This window comes from Hyaena hyaena, unplaced genomic scaffold (assembly GCF_003009895.1).
Source record: "Hyaena hyaena isolate Hyena2069 unplaced genomic scaffold, ASM300989v1 scaffold_173, whole genome shotgun sequence".
In the NCBI taxonomy this organism is placed as follows: Eukaryota; Metazoa; Chordata; class Mammalia; order Carnivora; family Hyaenidae; genus Hyaena; species Hyaena hyaena.
Genome location: NW_024080805.1, coordinates 1,609,736 through 1,630,081, shown reverse-complemented (window position 1 = coordinate 1,630,081; position 20,346 = coordinate 1,609,736). Strand labels below are relative to the sequence as shown.

The window sequence follows — 20,346 nt, the reverse complement described above, 5'->3', positions numbered from 1 at the left end:
ATAAAAGTCCCAAGTTTGGGTATCATCCATGACACCCCTCCCACAGATGCACACATTGATTTCATTAACAAGCACTTCTTAAATAGCTCTTGAATCTGTGCACTTTCCTCCGTGACCTCCATCACCACCACACTACCTGCAGTCTAAATGTAGGCTGCCAGAACAGCCTCCTGACTGGTCTTCTTGCATATTTTTGTATTCCCGCCCCCCTGCCCCCCAAATCTGTCCTCCACTTTAGCCAAAGTGATCTTTTGTAAAAATTAATTTATTCAGAGTGGCTTTTCAAATACAAATCTGAATGTCAAATCCCCATTTAAAACATTTTTTTTAATTTTTTTTTTATGTTTTTTATTTATTTTTGAGAGTCAGAGAGAGACAGCATGAGCAAGGGAGGGTCAGAGAGAGAGGGAGACACAGAATCCGAAGACAGTCTCCAGGCTCTGAGCTGGCTGTCAGCAGAGAGCCCGACACAGGGCTCGAACCCACGAACCACGAGATCATGACCTGAGCCGAAGTTGGACACTTAACCCAACTGAGTCACCCAGGCGCTCCCCACCCCACCCCCACCATTTAACCATTTAAAACATTTTTTTAAAATTTTATTTATTGAGAGAGAGATAGAGACAGCATGAGCAGGGGAGGGTCAGAGAGAGAGGGAGACACAGAACCTGAAGCAGGCTCCAGGCTGTGAGCTGGCTGTCAGCATAGAGCCCAACGTGGGGCTCGAACCCATGGACCGTGAGATCATGATCTGAGCTGAAGTCGACGCTTAACCAACTGAGCCACCCAGGCGCCCCCCATTTAAAACATTTTAATGGCTTTATATGGCTCTTAGAATAAGGACACCATTCCTTATTGGTCTCTGAGGTCCACATGCTCTGCTTCTATTTCTGGCTTGCCATTATACTGTGCTTTCCTTGAACTTTATACTCCAGTCACAGAGGCCTTCCTTCAGTTTGCTGTGCTCACAATGCTCTTCTATAGGGACCTTTGCTTGTTCTGTTCCTTCTGCTTGGAGTCACTTTACTCTTTTCTTCCCCTACTTCACTTGTTTATATTATTACTTTGTATAGTAAACCTGTCTGTCCTTCCAGAATTGACAAGTCTCTCCCATAAAAGACTCCTATGACATAGTATATGTCTCCTTTATAAAATTTGTTAGGATTTCAGTTTAGCATTAGCCTTTTGGGTTTTTTTTTTTTTATCATTGTTATTATTTTTAATGTTTTTATTTTTGAGAGAGAGAAAGAGAGAGACAGTGTGAGTAGGGGAGGGGCAGAGAGAGAGGGAGACACAGAATCTTAAGCAGGCTCCAGGCTCAGAGCTGTCAGCACAGAGCCTGATGCACAGCTCAAACTCATGAACTGTGAGGTCATGACCTGAGTCAAAGTTGAACGTGTAAAACAACTAAGCCACCCAGGTGCCCCAGCATTTGTCTTTTGCATGTGATTATTTAATACTGCTATATCTGCTTCACTAGACTTTCTCTGTAAAGAGCCAGATAATAAATAGTTTCGGCTTTGCAGGCCATATGGTCTCTGCTGAAACTGCTCAGTTCTGTTGTAGCATGAAAGCACGCCTAGACAATATGTAAACAAATTGGTTTGTCTTGTGTTCCAAAAAATCTGTATTTGCAAAAACAGGTGGCAGGCTAGATATGGTCTGGGGGCAATAGTTTGTCAGCCCCTGCACTAGACTGTAAGCTGCATGAGGGGGGGATTGTATGTATGTCCCCATTACTTTCCAGTTTTTGGTACAGGGTAGGAATCTCAAATTTCATTCATTAAAATTTTTTGTTAAAGAAAAAAAATGAGAACCAAGCTATGAATCTTTCAAAGAAGTAGAATACTTTTGAGGAAGAGGATTATGGTTTCAGGGTTTTGAGAAAGGATTATGGATTCAAGATTTATTTTTTAATTATTGGAAGCAGAGGAAAGACATGTCAAAGATATCTTACGTGCTAACAAAATCACAAGTATGGTAAAGGTAAAGAGCATGAACATAAGACAGCACGAGCCTGGAGAAGAGCAAACAAGGCAGGTAGCCTCCTGTTGCAAAGTGCTGTTATGAAGTTTGAACAAATAGTAATGTTATTATAACCAAGTTTTGCTTCCTTATTCACACCCACCCAGCTTTAATGATGTCATGGTTTTTCCATGTGGGAACAAGTATGACTCGTGGTGGTAGGGGAGTTCCCCCCTCCATCATCTATGCTACATTATGCAAATTAGTAATATTTGTAGCTATTGAGAAGTTTTCCATAAATGACATTTTGAAACTTTTGTTAAATATTATTGTTCATATTAAATGTCTTTCTAATTTATAACATTTCTGTGTTTTCTTATGATTATTATAACTTCATATAATATAGCATACTCCAAAAAAAAAAAAAAAAAATATAGCATACTCCATTGCTACTAGCAGTGAAGTCAGGGCTCAGAAATCAAATGTCTATGGAATGGATCAGGGCAAGAGGACTAGCAGGCACAGTAGTAAATTGGAAAGCCCTGCATAAATGAGACTGCAGCCGTTCAGCTCCAGCCAGGTATTTCTGTGCCAGTCTACTATTGCCAGACCTTTAGAATGTTCAAGAGAAGCCTGAAATCCAGACATTTTTATGCAGTTAACTTGATTGTTAAATGTTCATACCGTGTGTACATTTTTTTTTTTTTTTAAGGTAGGCAACACTTCTGTGGGCTCTTCAAAAACCCATGGGCTTCAGCCTATGGGCATCTTTTTACAACTTTTTTGTTGGGGGGGATCAATTTTAGCTTGGTGGTATCACTTTCCTGTTAATCTTCATCTATGTTGGTGTGTTTGACATACATATAGGATATAAGCTTGATTTTTGCAGTTTTCTTTGGTAAAACCTCATTTATATGCCCTTGTATTTATTGTAAAGCAGTTTGAAATTTTTGTTTTCCTTCTAGTTTTCAAAATTTGGGTATTCGATGTGTAAAGAAAAAAGAAGTAAAAGAAGCTATTATATCAAGAATAAAGGCAGGAATCAACCCTTTCAATGGTAAGTATGTTTGATATAATCATTTATGTTATTTGGGTATTGACATGTTTGTGTTAGTGAATTGTTTGTATCTTGAACCTATGCTTTAAGAGCTATCTTAAGTTCCCTGTTCACTTTTCTACTTGTTGACATATACCTCCATCTGAGGAATGAAGAATATTTAAAATCTTTCATAGTACTGGAAAAAATATTCTTTGGCAGATACGGCTTTTTGGTATCAGTGGAGAGTATCACTGTTTTCTATAAGAAAACCGCAAAAGTGTTCTGATTCTTTTTGAATGTGGCCTTCCTTTTGCCACCTCAGCAGATGGTATACATTACCTTTCCTGAATGTTGAATAAGCACTGTGGTTATATGGTACTGAAGTGCATTTAAACCAAGGGCATATTCAACAGCGAAATTTAAATGAATTCCAGTGTGGAAGAAGACATACAGAAATAGTAGAAGCTATACAAAATATTCTCATAGCGTATTTATGTATGTATAGGGCCAGATATTTACTGGTTAGGGGGTTTTGTCAGGGATGGAGTGATCTGGTGTAGTGCCTGGCAATTGTGAGCACTGTGTATTTGGATAGATAAATGACTATACCAAGCTAAATGCTGGCATCCTACACTACGGTTAGTCTCCATTGTAGTCTTCTGCAGCTACTTAAATAAGCATAATTTGGGAATTGAACGACTATAAAATTTTCAAAAATAGATGTCTCTGTCATATTTAAGACATCCTTAATATTGTTGGGGTGCCTGGGTAGCTCAGTTGGTTAAGCGTCCGACTCTTGGTTCCAGCTCAGATTGAACCCTGTGTTGGGCTCTGATATCAGAGCCTACTTGGAATTCCCTCTTTCCTCTCTCTCCCCCTCCGGGGCTCATGATCTCTCTTTCTCTCAAAATAAATAAATGAACTTAAAAAAAAACGATGTCCTTATATTATTGGTTTGTGTTTTTCCTGGATGTATAAAAATAAAATTTAAGGGATATGAAAGTTAATTTAAGGAATAGGTTCATAGAGGATTCTGATGCAAGTCATCCATGAATCACTCTTTGAAAAAGTCTGATATATTTGCTAGATTCAGCTTCTCAATCATAGCATTCAAAGCCTTTGATAATCTGATCCTTGTTTTCCATTTCAACTTTGCCTCTAGCTTGCATCCTCTACCTTGCCTTCTTGTCTCTCCTTCCTCTAACAATGAGTGCATGCATATGTGCTTTGTTTTTGCTATCTGAACTATTTTCCCATGTTAGAAGAGCCACATTCCTTCTTGCTACTCTGCCTTTATATACTCAATGCCCTTACACAGAATGCCCTGATTTACCTGGTGAATTCTTCCTGTTCAGCCTTCAAGTTTAAGAGTTATGTCTTTGAAGCTTTCTGTGACCTTGCCACAGAGCAAAGTATTGTTTTCTGAAATGTTGTGCATCTTTCCAATATGATTTGCTATATGTATATTGTGTTTGCATGTTTCTCCTTCACTGATTCCTGAGGCTCTGAAGGACTGTCTTCTATGTATCTCTAACACAGCCTAGTGTCTGGAACATGGTAGGGCTTAATTAAAATTTGCTGAAAGAGAAAATGAACAAATGAGTGAGTTAACACACCTTGTTTGTACTTGTCTACCCCAAATACTCAAGTTGTTTCCTTACCTGAAATGCCCTGAAAGCCTTTTCGAAAAGCTCATGAGCCCAAGGTAATACCCCCTAATATACCAGTCACTCAGCAGATGGTCATGAAAAGCTTTGTGACATCTGGTGGATTATTTAATTCTTTAGCATTTGTCTTATTAGATGGATTTTATGCTCATTGTAGATAGGATCTATGATGGAACTTGCTTATATTTTATTTTGATACCTAAACCATATATTTATATTGCTGTTAAAACAAATATCTTCACAACTAAATGCCTTCAGGTAAAAGTTTCCTATTTATATACAGTAGGTTACGCATCTTAACTACTAATACATTCATTCCTTCAATAGGTTTCTACCTCGTTAAATCTTTACAGTCATAGGTTGTTGTAGGTGCTTGGGATAAGTTAGTGAACAAAACAAACAGAAATTCCTGCCTTTGAAGAGCTTCTATTTCTGTGGAGAAAGACCAACAATTAACAAATATACTAAATAAATGTAGTATGTAATTTATTCGGCAATGAAAAGTTCAAAGGGGGAAAATCAGTATAAAGAGTCAGGAATCTGTAGTTAAGGGGAAAAGGTTATGAATTTAAATAGGGATGGTTAGAGTAGGCTTCATTCTCTTTTCTGATGTAGTTTTCATAATAGAAATTATAGTTACTATATATTATTGTTTTCCTAAAATACTGAAATAAGACCTAAAATGTACATTTCTCTTTTTTTAAGTTTATTTATTTATTTTAGAGAGGGAGAGAGTGAGAGTGAGCACAAGCAAGGGAGGGGCAGACAGAGAGAGAGTGCAGAGCCCGATGCAAGGCTCGAACCCATAAACTGTGAGATACGGACCTGAGCGGAAATCAAGAGTTGGACACTTACCCGACTGAGCCGCTCAGGTGCCCCCTCAAATGTACATTTCTAATACTAAGCAAAACAAAATCTAATCCCCTTGAAAAAAACTCAAAACACCAAAAACTAATTTAGGTAACTTGGGCCCATGGCCATGCGATCATGACCTGAGCTGAAATCAAGAGTCAGATGCTTCCAAGCGCCTGGGTGGCTTAGTTGGTTAAGTGTCCAGCTTTGGCTCAGGTCATGATCTAGTGGTGTGTGAGTTCCAGCCCTGCATTGGTCTCTGTGCTAACAGCCTGGAGCCTGCTTCAGAGTCTCTGTCTCCTTCTCTCTCTGCCTCTCACCTGCTCATATGCGTGCTCTCTCTCTCTCAAAAATAAATAAACATTAAAAAAAATTTTTTTAAAAAAAGAGCCATACACTTAACCAACTGAGCCACCCAGGCGCCCCTCTATACATTTTAAATAGCACACTAAATGAATTATAACTAAACTTCATTTTTTTTCTGAAAATGAGACTTTTAAATGAAATGACTTTTAAATGAAATGAGGTTTTAAAATTATTAGTCTATATACTATGTATTTTTGTCCTGATGTTTACTTGTATTTCAGTAATATTTAACTGTATTGGAATTTTGGAAATGTCACATCTCTAGAACTAATAGATACACTAACTGACTTTAAAATTTTGAATCCTTACTTCCAAGATAAATACATCATGGTAATATCTTTCTGATAAAATTCTTGTACATATTGCTTTTAGGACTAAGGAGTAATACTTATTTCTAAAGACAGATTAAGAACATTTGTTACCTTGTTGCCTTTTGGTCAAGTGTAAAGGGAAATTTTAAAATAGTTTAAGAGAAATTTAAGAGAATTTGATTGTTCTCCTGCTTTAGATTTTGCATATTTTTAAAAGCTGAGAAGCATTCTTCATATTGCAGAATAAAATACTGCATTTTGTATTATAGAATGATACGTATATATTTAAAAACCTATAGCAAGCATTATCCTAAATGAAGAAGACATCAGAAGCATTGGCTTTGAAGTTAGGAATGAGAAAAGAATGTGTATTCTTGGCTACTTCTGTTCAACACTGTAGTGAAGAATATAGCTAGGGCAATGACACCTGATTGAAAACGCAGAAATAAAACTGTAATTATCAGAAGCTATTCTTTATGGTGAAAACTTAAAAGAACATACAAGTAGGTTATTAAAATACTAACTTAAAGGTGAATAATATAAAATCAATATACAGATGTCAGTAGCATTCTATATATCATCAGTAAATAATTAAAGGAAATTATGTCAGAAAATATAAAGTATGTGGCAACAAATCTAAGAAATGACAGTGAAGATTTCTTTTAAAATTTTTTCTTTTTTAATGTTTTATTTATTTCTAGGAGAGAGAGAGAGACAGCGTGAGCAGGGGAGGGTCAGAGAGAGAGGGAGTCACAGACTGAAACAGGCTCCAGGCTCTGAGCTGGCAGTCAGCACAGAGCCCGACGCGGGGCTCGAACCCACGAACCGCGAGATCATGACCCAAGCGAAAGTCGGACGCTTAACCGACTAAGCCACCCAGGCGCCCCATGACAGTGAAGATTTCTTAAGGGAAAATTATAAAATTTCATTATGAGAGGGTAGAGAACACCTACAGTGAAGGAGAGATAGGTCATGTTCACTAATATCAATATTATAAAGATGGCATTTTTCTGCAAATTGATACACAGATTTAATGCAGTTCCAAACTCTTCAAATTTTTTTCATTAAATATGATAAAATTATTCTGAACAGGAAAAGGAGGATACTTTATAGAAGAGAAATAGTGATGAGAAACTGGCTTTATCAAATATTAGAATTTATTAAAAAGAGAAGTATTAATTAAGACAATGTAGTATTGGGGTGGCAATAGACAGACTGACCAGTGGAGTAGAATTGTGACCCCAGAAACAGACTTAAGAAAATATGAGACTTAAGTTGGATTCTTCTATCTCTTGCTATATACAAAAGTCAGCTGAAAATGGATTACAAATTTTAGTGTAAATCAACATTTTTAAAAACTCTTGGTAAACATTTTAGTCCTTGGCATATAGAAAGAGAAGACACAAAAACAAAGTTTCATAAAACTGTTGATACATGTGATTGTATTCTTAATTTCAGTTTATTGTATTTTTCAGTTCTAGAATTTGTTTGGTTTCTTTCCTAATTGTTTCAAGTTCTGTACTAAGTTCAATTTTGTCTTGTAACTCCTTGAATACATTACATATAGTTATTTTAAATATTTTTTATTTAATAATTTTATTTATTTATTTATTTTGAGATAGAGACCATGAGCAGGGGAGGGGCAGAGAGGGAGAGGGAGAGAGAGAATCTCAAGCAGGCCCCATGCTGTCAGCACAGAGCCCAACACAGGACTCAAACTCACAAACTGTGGGATCATGACCTGAGCTGAAGTTAAGAGTCGGATGCTTAACTGACTAAACCACCCAGGCATCCTTAAATATAGTTATTTTAAATCACGTGTCTGAAGACTTCACTATTTGAATCTTTTGTGGTCTGTTTCTATAGACTGTTGTTTTTCTTTTCTTCATTTTAATCATTTTATTTTGTCTTCTCATATGCCTGATTATTTAAAATAGAATACCAGTCATTGTATATGAAAAATTCTAAAGGTTTTATGTCTAGGATGTTGTTATTAGCCTTCAGAAGATTTTCTTATGGTAGGTGGCTAGTCCCTGGCAATCTCAGATCACCTCAAATCCGTGAATGATACAGGTTATTTGAAGGTGGACTTTGTCTCTGGATCCGGTATCTTTCCAGTTCATTCTTTTTTTAAAAAAAAATGTTTTTATTTATTTTTGAGAGAGAGAGAGCATGAGCAGGGGAAGGTCAGAGAGAGAGGGAGACACAGAATCTGAAGACACGCTTTGGGCTCTGAGCTAGCTGTCAGCACAGAGCCTCATGCGGGGCTCCAATCCACGAACCGTGAGATCATGACCTGAGCCAAAGTCGGACGCTTAACTGACTGAGCCACCCATGTGCCCTCTTCCAGTCCATTCTTTTTTTTTTTTTTTTAATTTTTTTTTTTTTAATTTTTTTTATTTCTAGGAGAGAGAGAGAGAGACAGCGTGAGCAGGGGAGGGTCAGAGAGAGAGAGAGTCACAGACCGAAACAGGCTCCAGGCTCTGAGCTGGCAGTCAGCACAGAGCCCAACGCGGGGCTCGAACCCATGAACCGCGAGATCATGACCTAAGCGAAAGTCGGACGCTTAGCCGACTAAGCCACCCAGGCGCCCCTCTTCCAGTCCATTCTTAACTCCTCAAATATATCTCCTCCAGGGCCCCAACCAAAGTATTGGGCATTTTTCAGATCCTCCATCCTCAGTATACCCTGAACTCCTTTATTTTTCCCCTACAGGCTACTAATAATTTATTGTAATTTCTTATTTTTTTAGCCACCTCTTTAGAAAATTGGCAGGCTGGGGAAAAAAAAAAAGAGGCCTCTCATTCTGAACTTACCTCTCTAGGTTTCTGTGATATTGTGATTTATAATAAATATATATTTGGTCTTCACCTCCATTCCTGGCATAGAGCTCCTAAAACCTTTCTTAAGGGAAAACAGCAAAAAAAGTGAAAGGGAGTGTCTTTTGTTATTTGTAATAAACTCCTTTCAGCCACTCCTGTTATACCATATTATGTTATGATATGAACACCTGCATCACAGGTGTTATGTAATAATATTTTGACTTTTTAGTTATACAGATAGATATGTTCTTGTAGACTCCTTCAAATGCATGGCTTAAGAATACAAACGAGAGGGCGCGTAGGTGGCTCAGTCGGTTGTGTCCAACTCTTGATTTCTGTTTAGGTCATGAACTCAGAGTTGCTGAGTTTGAGCCCTGCATGGGGTTCTGCGCTGGCAGCATGAAGCCTGTTTGGGATTCTTTCATCTCTTTCCCTCTCTCTCATCCCCTCTCCTGCTCACAGTCTCTCTAAATAAATAAATGAATTAATAAAGCTAGCTTTAAAAAAAAGAATACTAATGGGAATATTTAAAAATTTTTAATGTTCACTGAGTGTTATGTAGAAACTAATTTGTCAATAAACTATTTGTAAAAAAAAATAATAATAATAAATAAACGTCAAAAAATAAAATAAAAAAAAATTTTTAATGTTAATTTTGATAGAGAAAGAATGAGTAGGGGTGGGGCAGAGTGAGGGGGGACAGAGGATCCCAAGCAGGCTCCACGCTGATAGCAATGAGCACTAATGGAATATTTTAAGTGTTCTGATAGCTACTAAGATTGTGAGCATAGTTTAAATAAAAACAGTCAAAATTGCATTGTCATTTTATTAGTTATTTCCTGTAAGGACCAAAGAATTTGGTATTTAACTGTGTTTTGAAATTTAGTATTTCAAATTTTCATACTTTCTGAAAAATAAAATTTCATAAAAAAATTCACTATGTATTTCATGCTTTTAAAAACTATGGCTGTTATGGGGGCGCCTGGGTGGCTTAGTCGGTTAAGCGTCCGACTTTCGCTTAGGTCATGATCTCGCGGTTCGTGGGTTCGTGCCCCGCGTCGGGCTCTGTGCTGACTGCCAGCTCAGAGCCTGGAGCCTTTTTCAGTCTGTGACTCCCTCTCTCTCTGACCCTCCCCTGCTCACGCTGTCTCTCTCTCTCTCTCCTAGAAATAAATAAAACATTAAAAAAAAAAAAACTATGGCTGTTATTTTTTGCTACAGCTTATGTTATTTGAAAATGCAGTCAGTATTTTCTTGTTGAATGGGATTTCTCTTCAAATATCAAGTTACCAAACTATTGCTACATATATTCTGTCATAAAGAATAGGTTTTTGTATTTTTTTCAGAACTGCAAAATTTTCCTGCTGTGTTTTTGTTTCTTTTAAAGTAAACCTAATTTGTACATAAAATTCCTTATGGAAACTAGTTAGTTACCTTATATCATCTATTTTCTTCTTCATGTTTAATCCCTAACATATTGTTCCAGATTTTAGTAGTTATTTTTATGTATGTCACTTCTATGCAAAACATGTAAAGTGTTCTAATTGAGTTCAGTTTTTAAGAGCATACGTTTAGGATTCAACAACTTCTTAGTTTGAATTCCTTCTCTACCACTGCCTATCTGTGAAACTTTGGAGAAGTAATTTCATCTCGTTAACATCACTTCTTGGGGCACCTGGGTGGCTCAGTCAGTTAATTGTCTGACTTTGGCTCAGGTCATGATCTTGCGGTTCGTGAATTCGAGCCCCGCATCAGGCTCTGTGCTGACAGCTCAGCAAGGTGGAACCTGTTTCGGATTCTATGTCTTCCTCTCTCTCTGCCCCTCCTCCCCCTGCACTGTCTGTCTCTCAAAAATGAATAAATGTTAAAAAATGAAATTCTTTATCTGTAAAACAGGATGATAGTAATTCTTACACAGATTTATATTCTCTTTTACATTCTTCCTATTCTCTGTTGTGTGTAACCTTCAACCATTTTGTAAAAATGTCTCAATTATTAATGTCAATTTGGGGTTCTACTCTAAATTTCAGATAACTTAGGATAGTTACTTCCTGACCTTGGCTATAACTTAATGAATACTGTTAGTGACTGACTACATGATGGTAATGATAAAAGGCATTCTTGGATTGTGTGCCATTCTATTTTGTTAGCACAGATTGGATACTGCTTAGGGTTATTGGATATGTTGGACAGGGAGGAGGACTTAGCAGGATTTTAGTTCTATATGACTATTTTACATTCTTAAAAAAATGTACTATTTATATTCAGTTCCTGAACAACAGCTGCTTGATATTGAAGATTGTGACCTCAATGTGGTGAGGTTATGTTTTCAAGTTTTCCTCCCTGATGAACATGGTAATTTGACAACTGCTCTACCTCCTGTTGTCTCTAACCCAATATATGACAACCGTAAGTACTTTATTTTCTTATATTTGTAGCATTAGCTTGTGGTGTTTTAGCTTTTTTTAGTTTAAATTTTTTACAGTATTTTGGCAGTTAGAAAAAGTATGATCATTATAAGAAAAGTTCAAGCATTACTAAAATAACAAGAGTAATCTTCTCTGGTCTCCTTCTTCAAAGATAATCACTTTCCTCAGGTACATATTAACCAATTTCTTCATATATGAAAACAAATCATTTTCATACAATATTGTTTTAGCAACTTTAAAAAAATCATCACAATTCCTTAAAAAAGTTTTTTTTCTCTTAGCAATATATCTTTAGCCTTTTTCCCCTTCATGTACCTTATTCTTTCTAGTAACTGCATATTTCTTTATATGGCTGTATAACAATTTTGTTAAATCATCATCTTATTACAAGACATTTGGTTTGCTTCCTTCTTCACTTTTTCCTCTAACAAATTGTACTTCAGTAAATATCCTGTATGTGCATACTTAGTGCAAATGTGTCTCCATCATGATTTTACAGAAGTAGAAATGTTGGCAAATGCTAGATCACAGGATATGAATATTTGTAGTTTTAGAAGATTATGAAATTGCCCCCAAAGTTTGTGTGTATTTGCTTTTATATGCATCCACTCATGGTATATGACTGCCTGTATTGCATGTAGAGGCATAGTGGGACATAGGCCTATAAAGGTGGATCAGAGTATCCTCATCATGGAGAACTCTGAATTGCTAAGGAGAGTTATTGAAATTGTATTCCTAATAATAGGAAGCACGAAATTGCATTGCTATAGGGTTATAATCATGATTGAAGAGATTAATCTGGTGACAATGTGTAGGATAGATTGAAAGAATCCAAATTTAGAAACAGGGAGATTTAACTAGAGGACCCGTTGTTGCCAAGAAATGAAGTCACAAGGCTCTAAACCAGATTGGGCAATGTAGTTAAAAAGGAAAAGGACAGATGTGGGTTATTGTTGTTTTTAGTGTCCTTAATTTATTTATACACTAATGCTTTTATCTCTGTAAGTTGTTTTCCTAGAATTCTCACCCTAAAAAAGGACTAAAAAATATTACTAATTAAAAAAAAATCCTTCATGTTTAGGTGCTCCAAATACTGCAGAATTAAGGATTTGTCGTGTAAACAAGAACTGTGGAAGTGTCAGAGGAGGAGATGAAATATTTCTACTGTGTGACAAAGTTCAGAAAGGTATTTATTTCATTGTTTCACTGAATTTAGAATATACAGTGAGGTTACACCATGATAAACTCACTATAAATTGAAAATAATCTTAAATTGAAAATGCACCTCACCTGCCAAACATCATAGCTTAGGCTAGCCTACCTTAAACATGCCCAGGACACTTACGTTTGCTTGCAGATGGGCAAAATGATCTAATACAAAGCCTATTTATGATAAAGTATTGACTATGTCCTGTAATTTATCGACAACTGTACTAAAGAACAGAACAGTTGTGTCAGTTGTTTACCCACCTGATCAGGTGGCTGATGTGGCTTGCTGACGCTGCCCAGCATCATCAGAGTATTGTACTGCATATTGCTAGCCCAAGAAAAGATTAAAATCTGAAGTACACCTTCTACTGAATGCATATTGCGTTCACACCATCATGAAGTCAAAAAACTGTTAAGTTTAACCATTGTAAGTCTGGGACTATTTTATTTATTTATTTAATGTTTATTTATTTAGAGAGAGAAAGAGTGCATGTGGGCAAGCAGGGGAGGGGTAGAGAGAGAATCCCAAGCAGGTCCTGTGCTATCAGCACAGAGCCTAGCGTGAGGCTTGAACTCGCAAACTGTGAGATCATGACCTAAGCTCAACTGACTGAGCCACCCAGGTGCCCCCAATCTGTATTTTAGATTAATAGGTGGATTTTGTTTTCCCATTGCTATTTCTTTGCTTTTGTATTCACTAGATGACATAGAAGTTCGGTTTGTGTTGAACGATTGGGAAGCAAAAGGTATCTTTTCACAAGCTGATGTACACCGTCAAGTAGCCATTGTTTTTAAGACTCCACCATATTGCAGAGCTATAACAGAACCAGTAACAGTAAAAATGCAGTTGCGGAGACCTTCTGACCAGGAAGTTAGTGAATCTATGGATTTCAGATATCTGCCAGATGAAAAAGGTATGACTTCTTGGTGGTAATGTTTTATAGATTTCTTTTTTTTTTAATGTTTACTTATTTTTAATTAAAGTAAGAGAGTGTGAGCATGTGGATGCAGGTGGGGGAGGGGCAGAGTGAGGGGCGCAGAAGATCCAAAGCGGGCTCCACACTGACAGCACAGAGCCCAAAGTAGGGCTCAGACTCAAGAACTGTGAGATCATGACCTGAGCTGAAGACAGACGCTTAACCAACTGAGCCACCTAGTCACCCCAATATATATTTCTTAAAGTTCTCCTAACAACATTTTCTTATTAGATATATTTGAATACAGTTATGTTTATTCATGGTTTACATTTTATTTCCTGAAAGTTTTCAGCTGATTTTTTTTTTTTTTTTTTTTTTTTATCTTTATGCTCTTTGCATCTCTTTCTTTAGAAAGGAATCTGGAATAGTTTCAAAGTATCTGAACTGTTCATCAAAATTTATTTTATATTTGAGGCTCTGTTTTTGTCCTTATCGTGCTCTTTTTATAGATGGAAAACTTGCCACTCAGAGACTGGTCTCCATTTTGGTTTGCTCCTTAATCTGCCCTTATTGAGTTAGTTGACATTCTTGACTTATAAGTGTTATAAGAAAACAAGATGATTATACCTTTTACTGCTGACTTGGGACACATTCTGCAACACTTACTAAATCCATATTATATATACTTGTTTAAAGCATTTTCTTCAGCAACTTATTTAGTTGTTGAAGGAGAAACAGCATAATCCTATGATGATTCACATACTTTGCTGCTTTCTTTTTAACCAGATACTTATGGCAATAAAGCAAAGAAACAAAAAACAACTCTACTTTTCCAGAAACTGTGGCAAGATTGTGGTAAGAGTATTTTGGATTGATTTGTATTTAAATAGATTTGGGGATTTTTACTTTATTCCATTTTCCAAATTTTAACTGATGTTATTTTTAAAATTGCATTTAATAATGGAAAAACTCTATCACAACAGTTAATTTTCCTGAAAGACCTAGACCTGGTCTGGGACCAACCGGAGAAGGAAGATTCATCAAAAAAGGTATTTTATCCGCTGTAGACTACTCCTTATGGTCAAAAGACCAGTGCTTTGCACAGTATATTGGAATTCCATTCTTAAGAATGAAAACTGCTTCTTTGCTATTTTCCATTCCCACACATTTTTTCATGCTTTGAATATTAAATAGATTGATCTTAGTTTAAGGTCCTGTTGGAAACTATGGTTATGTTTTTGGGATTCATTGTTTGAGAAATTACATTTGTTCGTATGGTGGTAATTTTACTTAATTATTTGTGTATCATAGAAGAAGTGGTTTGGATCTGGCCAGTCGCTTATCTTAAAAAATAAAGTTTTACTGGAACACAGCCATGCTCATTTGTTGACATACTATCTGTGACTGCTCTTTTTGCACTATAGTGGCAGAATTGAGTAGTTCCAACAGAAGCTATATGGCCCACAGAGGCTAAAATATTTGGTGTATCTCCGGTTTAGATCATTCAGCCAAGGTTATTTAAATAGAAGGCTTTCCTTCCCCTTAACATTCTTAAATCAGTGCTTTTTCCTAGTTTAGTATGTACAGCAGTCACATACTATATAAATAAATACAGACTCCTTAATTTTTGACTGGGAATTTTGTGGTACCTTAGTGTTCTAGCTTGATATATCTTAGCAAATTATGTGGATTTTTTTAGTTATCTGTCATGAACATTTCCTCCATCCCTCCATTTTCTCCTAAAAATAGTGAATATGAAATGGTTTTGGCTATTTAGATTCCCATTGCCTGAAATTCTGATTTTTTTTTTAAATACTTTCTTTTTTAAAGTAATCGCTATGCCCAGTGTTGGGGCTTGAACTCAAAACCCTTAGATCAAGAGTCGTACCTTCTACTGACTGAGCCAGCCAAGGACCCCTGAAATTCTGGGATTTATTTTTCGCTTTTCAAAAATACCTTCTAGGGCCTTAGAAACTAGATTTTCATATTTAACTGGAGTAAAGTTAACTATGCCAAAATAACTTACAAAATTAAAGGTATTTGTAAAATAGTAAGTGTTAGAGTGCAGCTTTAGACTCATAATAATTTTAGTGCAATTTAATATTTTTATCTAAGCTGTTAGTTTCCTTGAAAATGTTTTTTATTAGTGTGTTTATGCAATTTTAATTTAGAGATAATATTTTTATACTTTTATTTCAGTTTTGTAAAAATATATTTTCCTTCCCACAGAATCAAACTTTTCTCATGGTGCAGTTTTAACAGATATGCCCAGGAGCACAGGCATTTCAAGTCAAACAGATTCCTACTATTCTTCATCTGTGTCCATCTCGATTGCATTGTCACATCATACTTCAACCATACCTGCAATGGGATCTCAGCCTTCAAGCTGGTCTTCAGGGGCCCACCCCACCTCACGCTCCGTCAATACAAATCCACTGAGTAGTTTTTCAACAGGGACACTTTCCTCTAATTCACAAGGTATCTCATCATATCTGGAAATACCTCTTGTGAGTGATTTGAATGCCTCTAATGCTTGCATTTATAACAATACTAATGACATAGGCAGAATGGAAACATCATCCATGTCATCCGCTGATTTATATGGTATTTCTGATGCCAACATGCTATCGAATTGCCCTGTGAATATGAATGACAGCATGAGGGAGTCTGATAATCCAAGACTTGTGAGCATGAATCTTGAAAACCCCTCATGTAATTCAGTGTTAGACCCGAGAGACTTGAGACAGCTCCATCAGATGTCCTCTTCCAGTATGTCAGCAGGCGCCAGTTCCAGTTCTGCTACTTTTGTTTCACAGTCTGAGGCGTTTGAGGGATCTGACTTCAATTGTACAGATAACAGTATGATAAATGAGTCAGGGCCATCAAACGGTACTAATCCGAACAGTCATGGCTTTGTTCATAGTCAGTATTCGGGTATTGGCACTATGCAGAATGAGCAATTGAGCGACTCATTTGCATTTGAATATTTTTAAGGTAACTTGTGTGATTTAAATGGTTACTCAAGATTTAAATCCTTTGAAATGTTTGTAACCATTTTGATGTTACCTATATAGATACAGTATTTTATATTTCTCTGACTGAGACTATAACATAGGGTTTTGTTTTGTTTTGTTTTTCATTTAAGAGATGACAGTTCAAAACTTCTTTATCAGAGAGAAGTATAAAACTTTGGGTATGTAGGGCATTCCTCTAACAGGCAGTCTTGGCTCTGGAGCTCCTTGTTTAGCTGGCAGAGAATTTGTCAGGACATAATGAAAGATGAATCTTCAGTGCTGAAGCTACAGCTTGGAAGAGAGGGATGAACTCATTTCCTAACTTCAGGAAGAGGAAAGAAGTCATCCAGCATTTACAGAAGACCTCTGCTTCAAAGAGTAGATAAATCTACATAGACTGTACTTCTAGGCTAGGACGACTTTTAGAATCTGACATCCACTGAAGGTTTATTAAACTAGCACATACTTCAGCATAGGTTAAATCATTATTTGACCATAAGAAGTGTATAATGAATTGGTGCCGTGTTAAATATTGAATAAAACCAATTTTCCCATTAACCACCCCCCCCTCTCACACACACAACTTTGGGTATATTGAATATAAAGCTAGAAAGTACCATAAAAGGAAAATTCTGAAGTAGAAATTTAAAAGGGCCTTACTGTTTCTTCTTTTGAAACATGTGACCTGATACTGTGTGCGGTGGGAATTGTCTTTAGAGTCCTACCCCATTTCCCCAGGACAGAATGAGGAGAAGGTGAGAGCAAGGCTCTGGTTTTTCCAAATATACTTTTTTATACTTCTTTTATATTGTATTAATGTATTCTTAGGTAAATGAATTAACTGATATTTGCTTTTAAGCAAATTTAAGGTAAAACCTGTAATGACTATGTCATTGGGAAAATGAATTACTTATTATTTTTGAGACCCATGGGCCAAGGTGACCCCTAAGGGGTTTTCTGGAGTTTCTTAGATTTTTTTTTTTTTTTTTTTTTTTAAAGAGAGAGAGAGAGTGAGTGTGAACTGGGGAAAAGGGGCAGAAGGAAAGAGAATCTTGAACAGGCTCCACACTCCTTGCGGAGTTTGATGCAGGGGTCGATCCCATGACCCTGGCTAGGAATCATATTGGGATGCTTAAACTGACTAAGCCACCCAGGTGCCCCTGAGTTTCTTAGATTTAAATGCAAATTAAAGATCTTTAAAAATTTAACTTGGACAGAAGAGAGTTAAAGTAAGCTTTCAAGGTAGGGGAAGTTCTCTACATTTTGGACTTAAATCTCTACCTTTAGAATTGCTTGTGATTTTAGCTTTACATCCATGTCTTTAAGGTGAAGAAGTTTCCTTAGACTTCTCTTCTTAATGCTTCCTGACTCATTATGATCTCATCCAATTTTATGCTCGCTTCCTAAATTTTACCCTTAGACCTATCCCCTGACCTCCAGACTTGGAGCTTACATATGTATGTAAAACTGTTTATTTGACATCTCTACTCAGAACCTAATTAAAGCTCAGACTCAACATAATCAAAACTGAGTTCTTGATCTTCCCTCCCAAACTTGCTTCTCCTTCAGTCTTCCCGAACTTACTAATGGCAATGTCATGCTCCTAAAGTTGGTCAGGTCCAAAACGATGGAGTTATCCTCCATTCTTTATCTCCAAATCCAGTCCACCAGCAAATCTGGTAGGCCCTGCCTTCAAATATATCCAGAGCTCACCACCTATGACCTCTACTATCAACTTCTTGTTCTAAGCCACTATCATATCATCTCTTGCCTAGAAGCTATAGCCTTCCAGAATGCTGTTACATCCTTGTGTCCCTACTGTCTATTCTCCCAAAAGTAGCCAGAATAATTATTTTTAAAACAAGTCAAATGGTAGCATTCATCTGCTCAATCCAGTGGCTCCCTACTCCCACACACCGTAAAGACCAAAGTCCTTAAAAGTAGCAGGCCCACACTCCCTCTCCTGCCTCATCTCTTACCGTCTTCTTTTCCTCATTCAGCTCCAGACACTTGGAGCCTCTCTTAAAAAAAAACACCAAGTATACTCGTGCCTCAGACTCTTTATATTTGGTATCCTACCTGCCTTGCCTGTTTTTCTCTCAGATACGTGCATAACTCACTTCTTAACATCCTTCACTCAACTGTTGAGATTCTTTCAGCTTACTGATCAAGGCCTTACTCAACTATCTACACATCAACACCCCATGCCCCCGCTCCCTTATATTGGTCTATAGCACTTATCAGTATCTGACTTTACTCAGCATTTGTTTATTGAATCCCCAGTTTGTCGAACAGTGTCTGCTTTCTAGTAAGCACCCAGTAAATATTTCAAAGTACTACTAATAGAACGTTGTTTTTTGAAAGACCAGCTCTAATTATTAGATGCTTATGATTTTTACAATTCTGTTTAGTGTGACATTGGGTTTATGTCAGAATCATGTACCTTCAGGTCACAGATTAATACTGGTAATCCAAATTGTTTGAAAGCAAAGCAATCTCAGTGGCAAAACCATGGTAGAATTTAGGCAGCAACAATAGTTGTGATGGAATTGTCATGATGCTAAGTAAATAGCTTGTCAAAGATTTAGTCTATTTTACAACCAGAACCTCCCATAAATACGGAGCATGTTCTGAGCTAGAAATGGTGTGTCATTTCACTTACATAGCATCCAAGCAAACCAATAAGTTTATTGGAACAATCAAAATGGGAAATGTGTGGATGTCATGTAAATTAAAATTCTGAGTTGAATGATACTGGGAAATGGGAAGGAGAGCAAGATAAGACTGGAGGTCAGGACAGTTTCGGAAGCAGAAGAAAAAAATTAAACACAAGTATGATTAATATTTCTCAGAAATTTGATTTCAAGTCAAGGCATTTGTTATGTAATTTAAAAAACCATAAGCATATAACTTACTTTAGAAGTACTTACTAGTAAGAAGGAAAAACTTGGAAGGCGTAATTTCTTTTCTGTTCAAAATATGAACCCAGGATATCTCTAGATAGTGGTTCATAGGTGGTGAGGGTTTTTAAAAATATAGAATCCTATAATTTTATATTAGCACTAGCAAGCTTAAACATAGACTATTAGAATATCTAAGTGGATTGTTTTTCATTAAATAAGCCATTGACTTGTTTTGCAGGTTTGTTTGTTTTTTCTGTGTAAGCCATATTAAGGTACTACTACATCTGTGTTTAGAGTGTTTCCAAGGATTTCTCATTTTTCAGGTGCTACTTACTGATCGCAGAATTTGTAATTTTTGAATTTGGGAGCCTGCTTCTCTATCTCTAAATGTATTTATGCTCTCACACTTAGTTTCCAAGGAAAAAGTGCCCTTCTGCCTTTCTAAATAACTCTACTTGTACCCTAGACCACTCTCTCTCCCCCATCTTGTTTTTATGTCCTCACATCACCATTTAGTGCCGGTTTTCTTTGTATAAATGTGGTAAATGTCTTCTCTAGTCTAAAAAGAAAGCAAACAAGAATCTTTCCTACCAACTTCATGCTCTTTCCTTCACATCGGGACTTGGGAAATGCTTTCAGCCTCCATTTCCTTAGCTCCCAGTCATTTTTTTGGCTTATTAATCTTTTACCTCCTACTGTTTTCTTACAATATTCTGGGGAAAGGGCCAGAGGCCCTTGTCAAATCTTGCACTCTCCTGGTCAAATCTAGTGTCTTGTTATCAGTTCTCACTCTGCCTGACCTATCCATTAACTTTCTTCCCTGTTGACCAGTCCCTCCTTGGATGCTCCTCC

General features: G+C 36.7%; 1 protein-coding gene across 1 annotated transcript in view; it reads left to right on the top strand.

Moving 5' to 3' along the window:
- The window catches only part of REL (REL proto-oncogene, NF-kB subunit), a 30,408-nt gene extending 12,855 nt beyond the window's left edge, over window positions 1-17,553 (top strand). Inside the window, exons 4-10 of the mRNA XM_039240328.1 lie at window positions 2,931-3,022; window positions 11,291-11,431; window positions 12,533-12,637; window positions 13,362-13,574; window positions 14,364-14,432; window positions 14,561-14,626; window positions 15,807-17,553. Coding sequence (XP_039096259.1) covers window positions 2,931-3,022; window positions 11,291-11,431; window positions 12,533-12,637; window positions 13,362-13,574; window positions 14,364-14,432; window positions 14,561-14,626; window positions 15,807-16,570 — 1,450 coding nt within the window. The 3' untranslated portion in view covers window positions 16,571-17,553. The remainder of the gene's footprint in view (window positions 1-2,930; window positions 3,023-11,290; window positions 11,432-12,532; window positions 12,638-13,361; window positions 13,575-14,363; window positions 14,433-14,560; window positions 14,627-15,806) is intronic.
- Window positions 17,554-20,346: the final 2,793 nt, after the last annotated feature.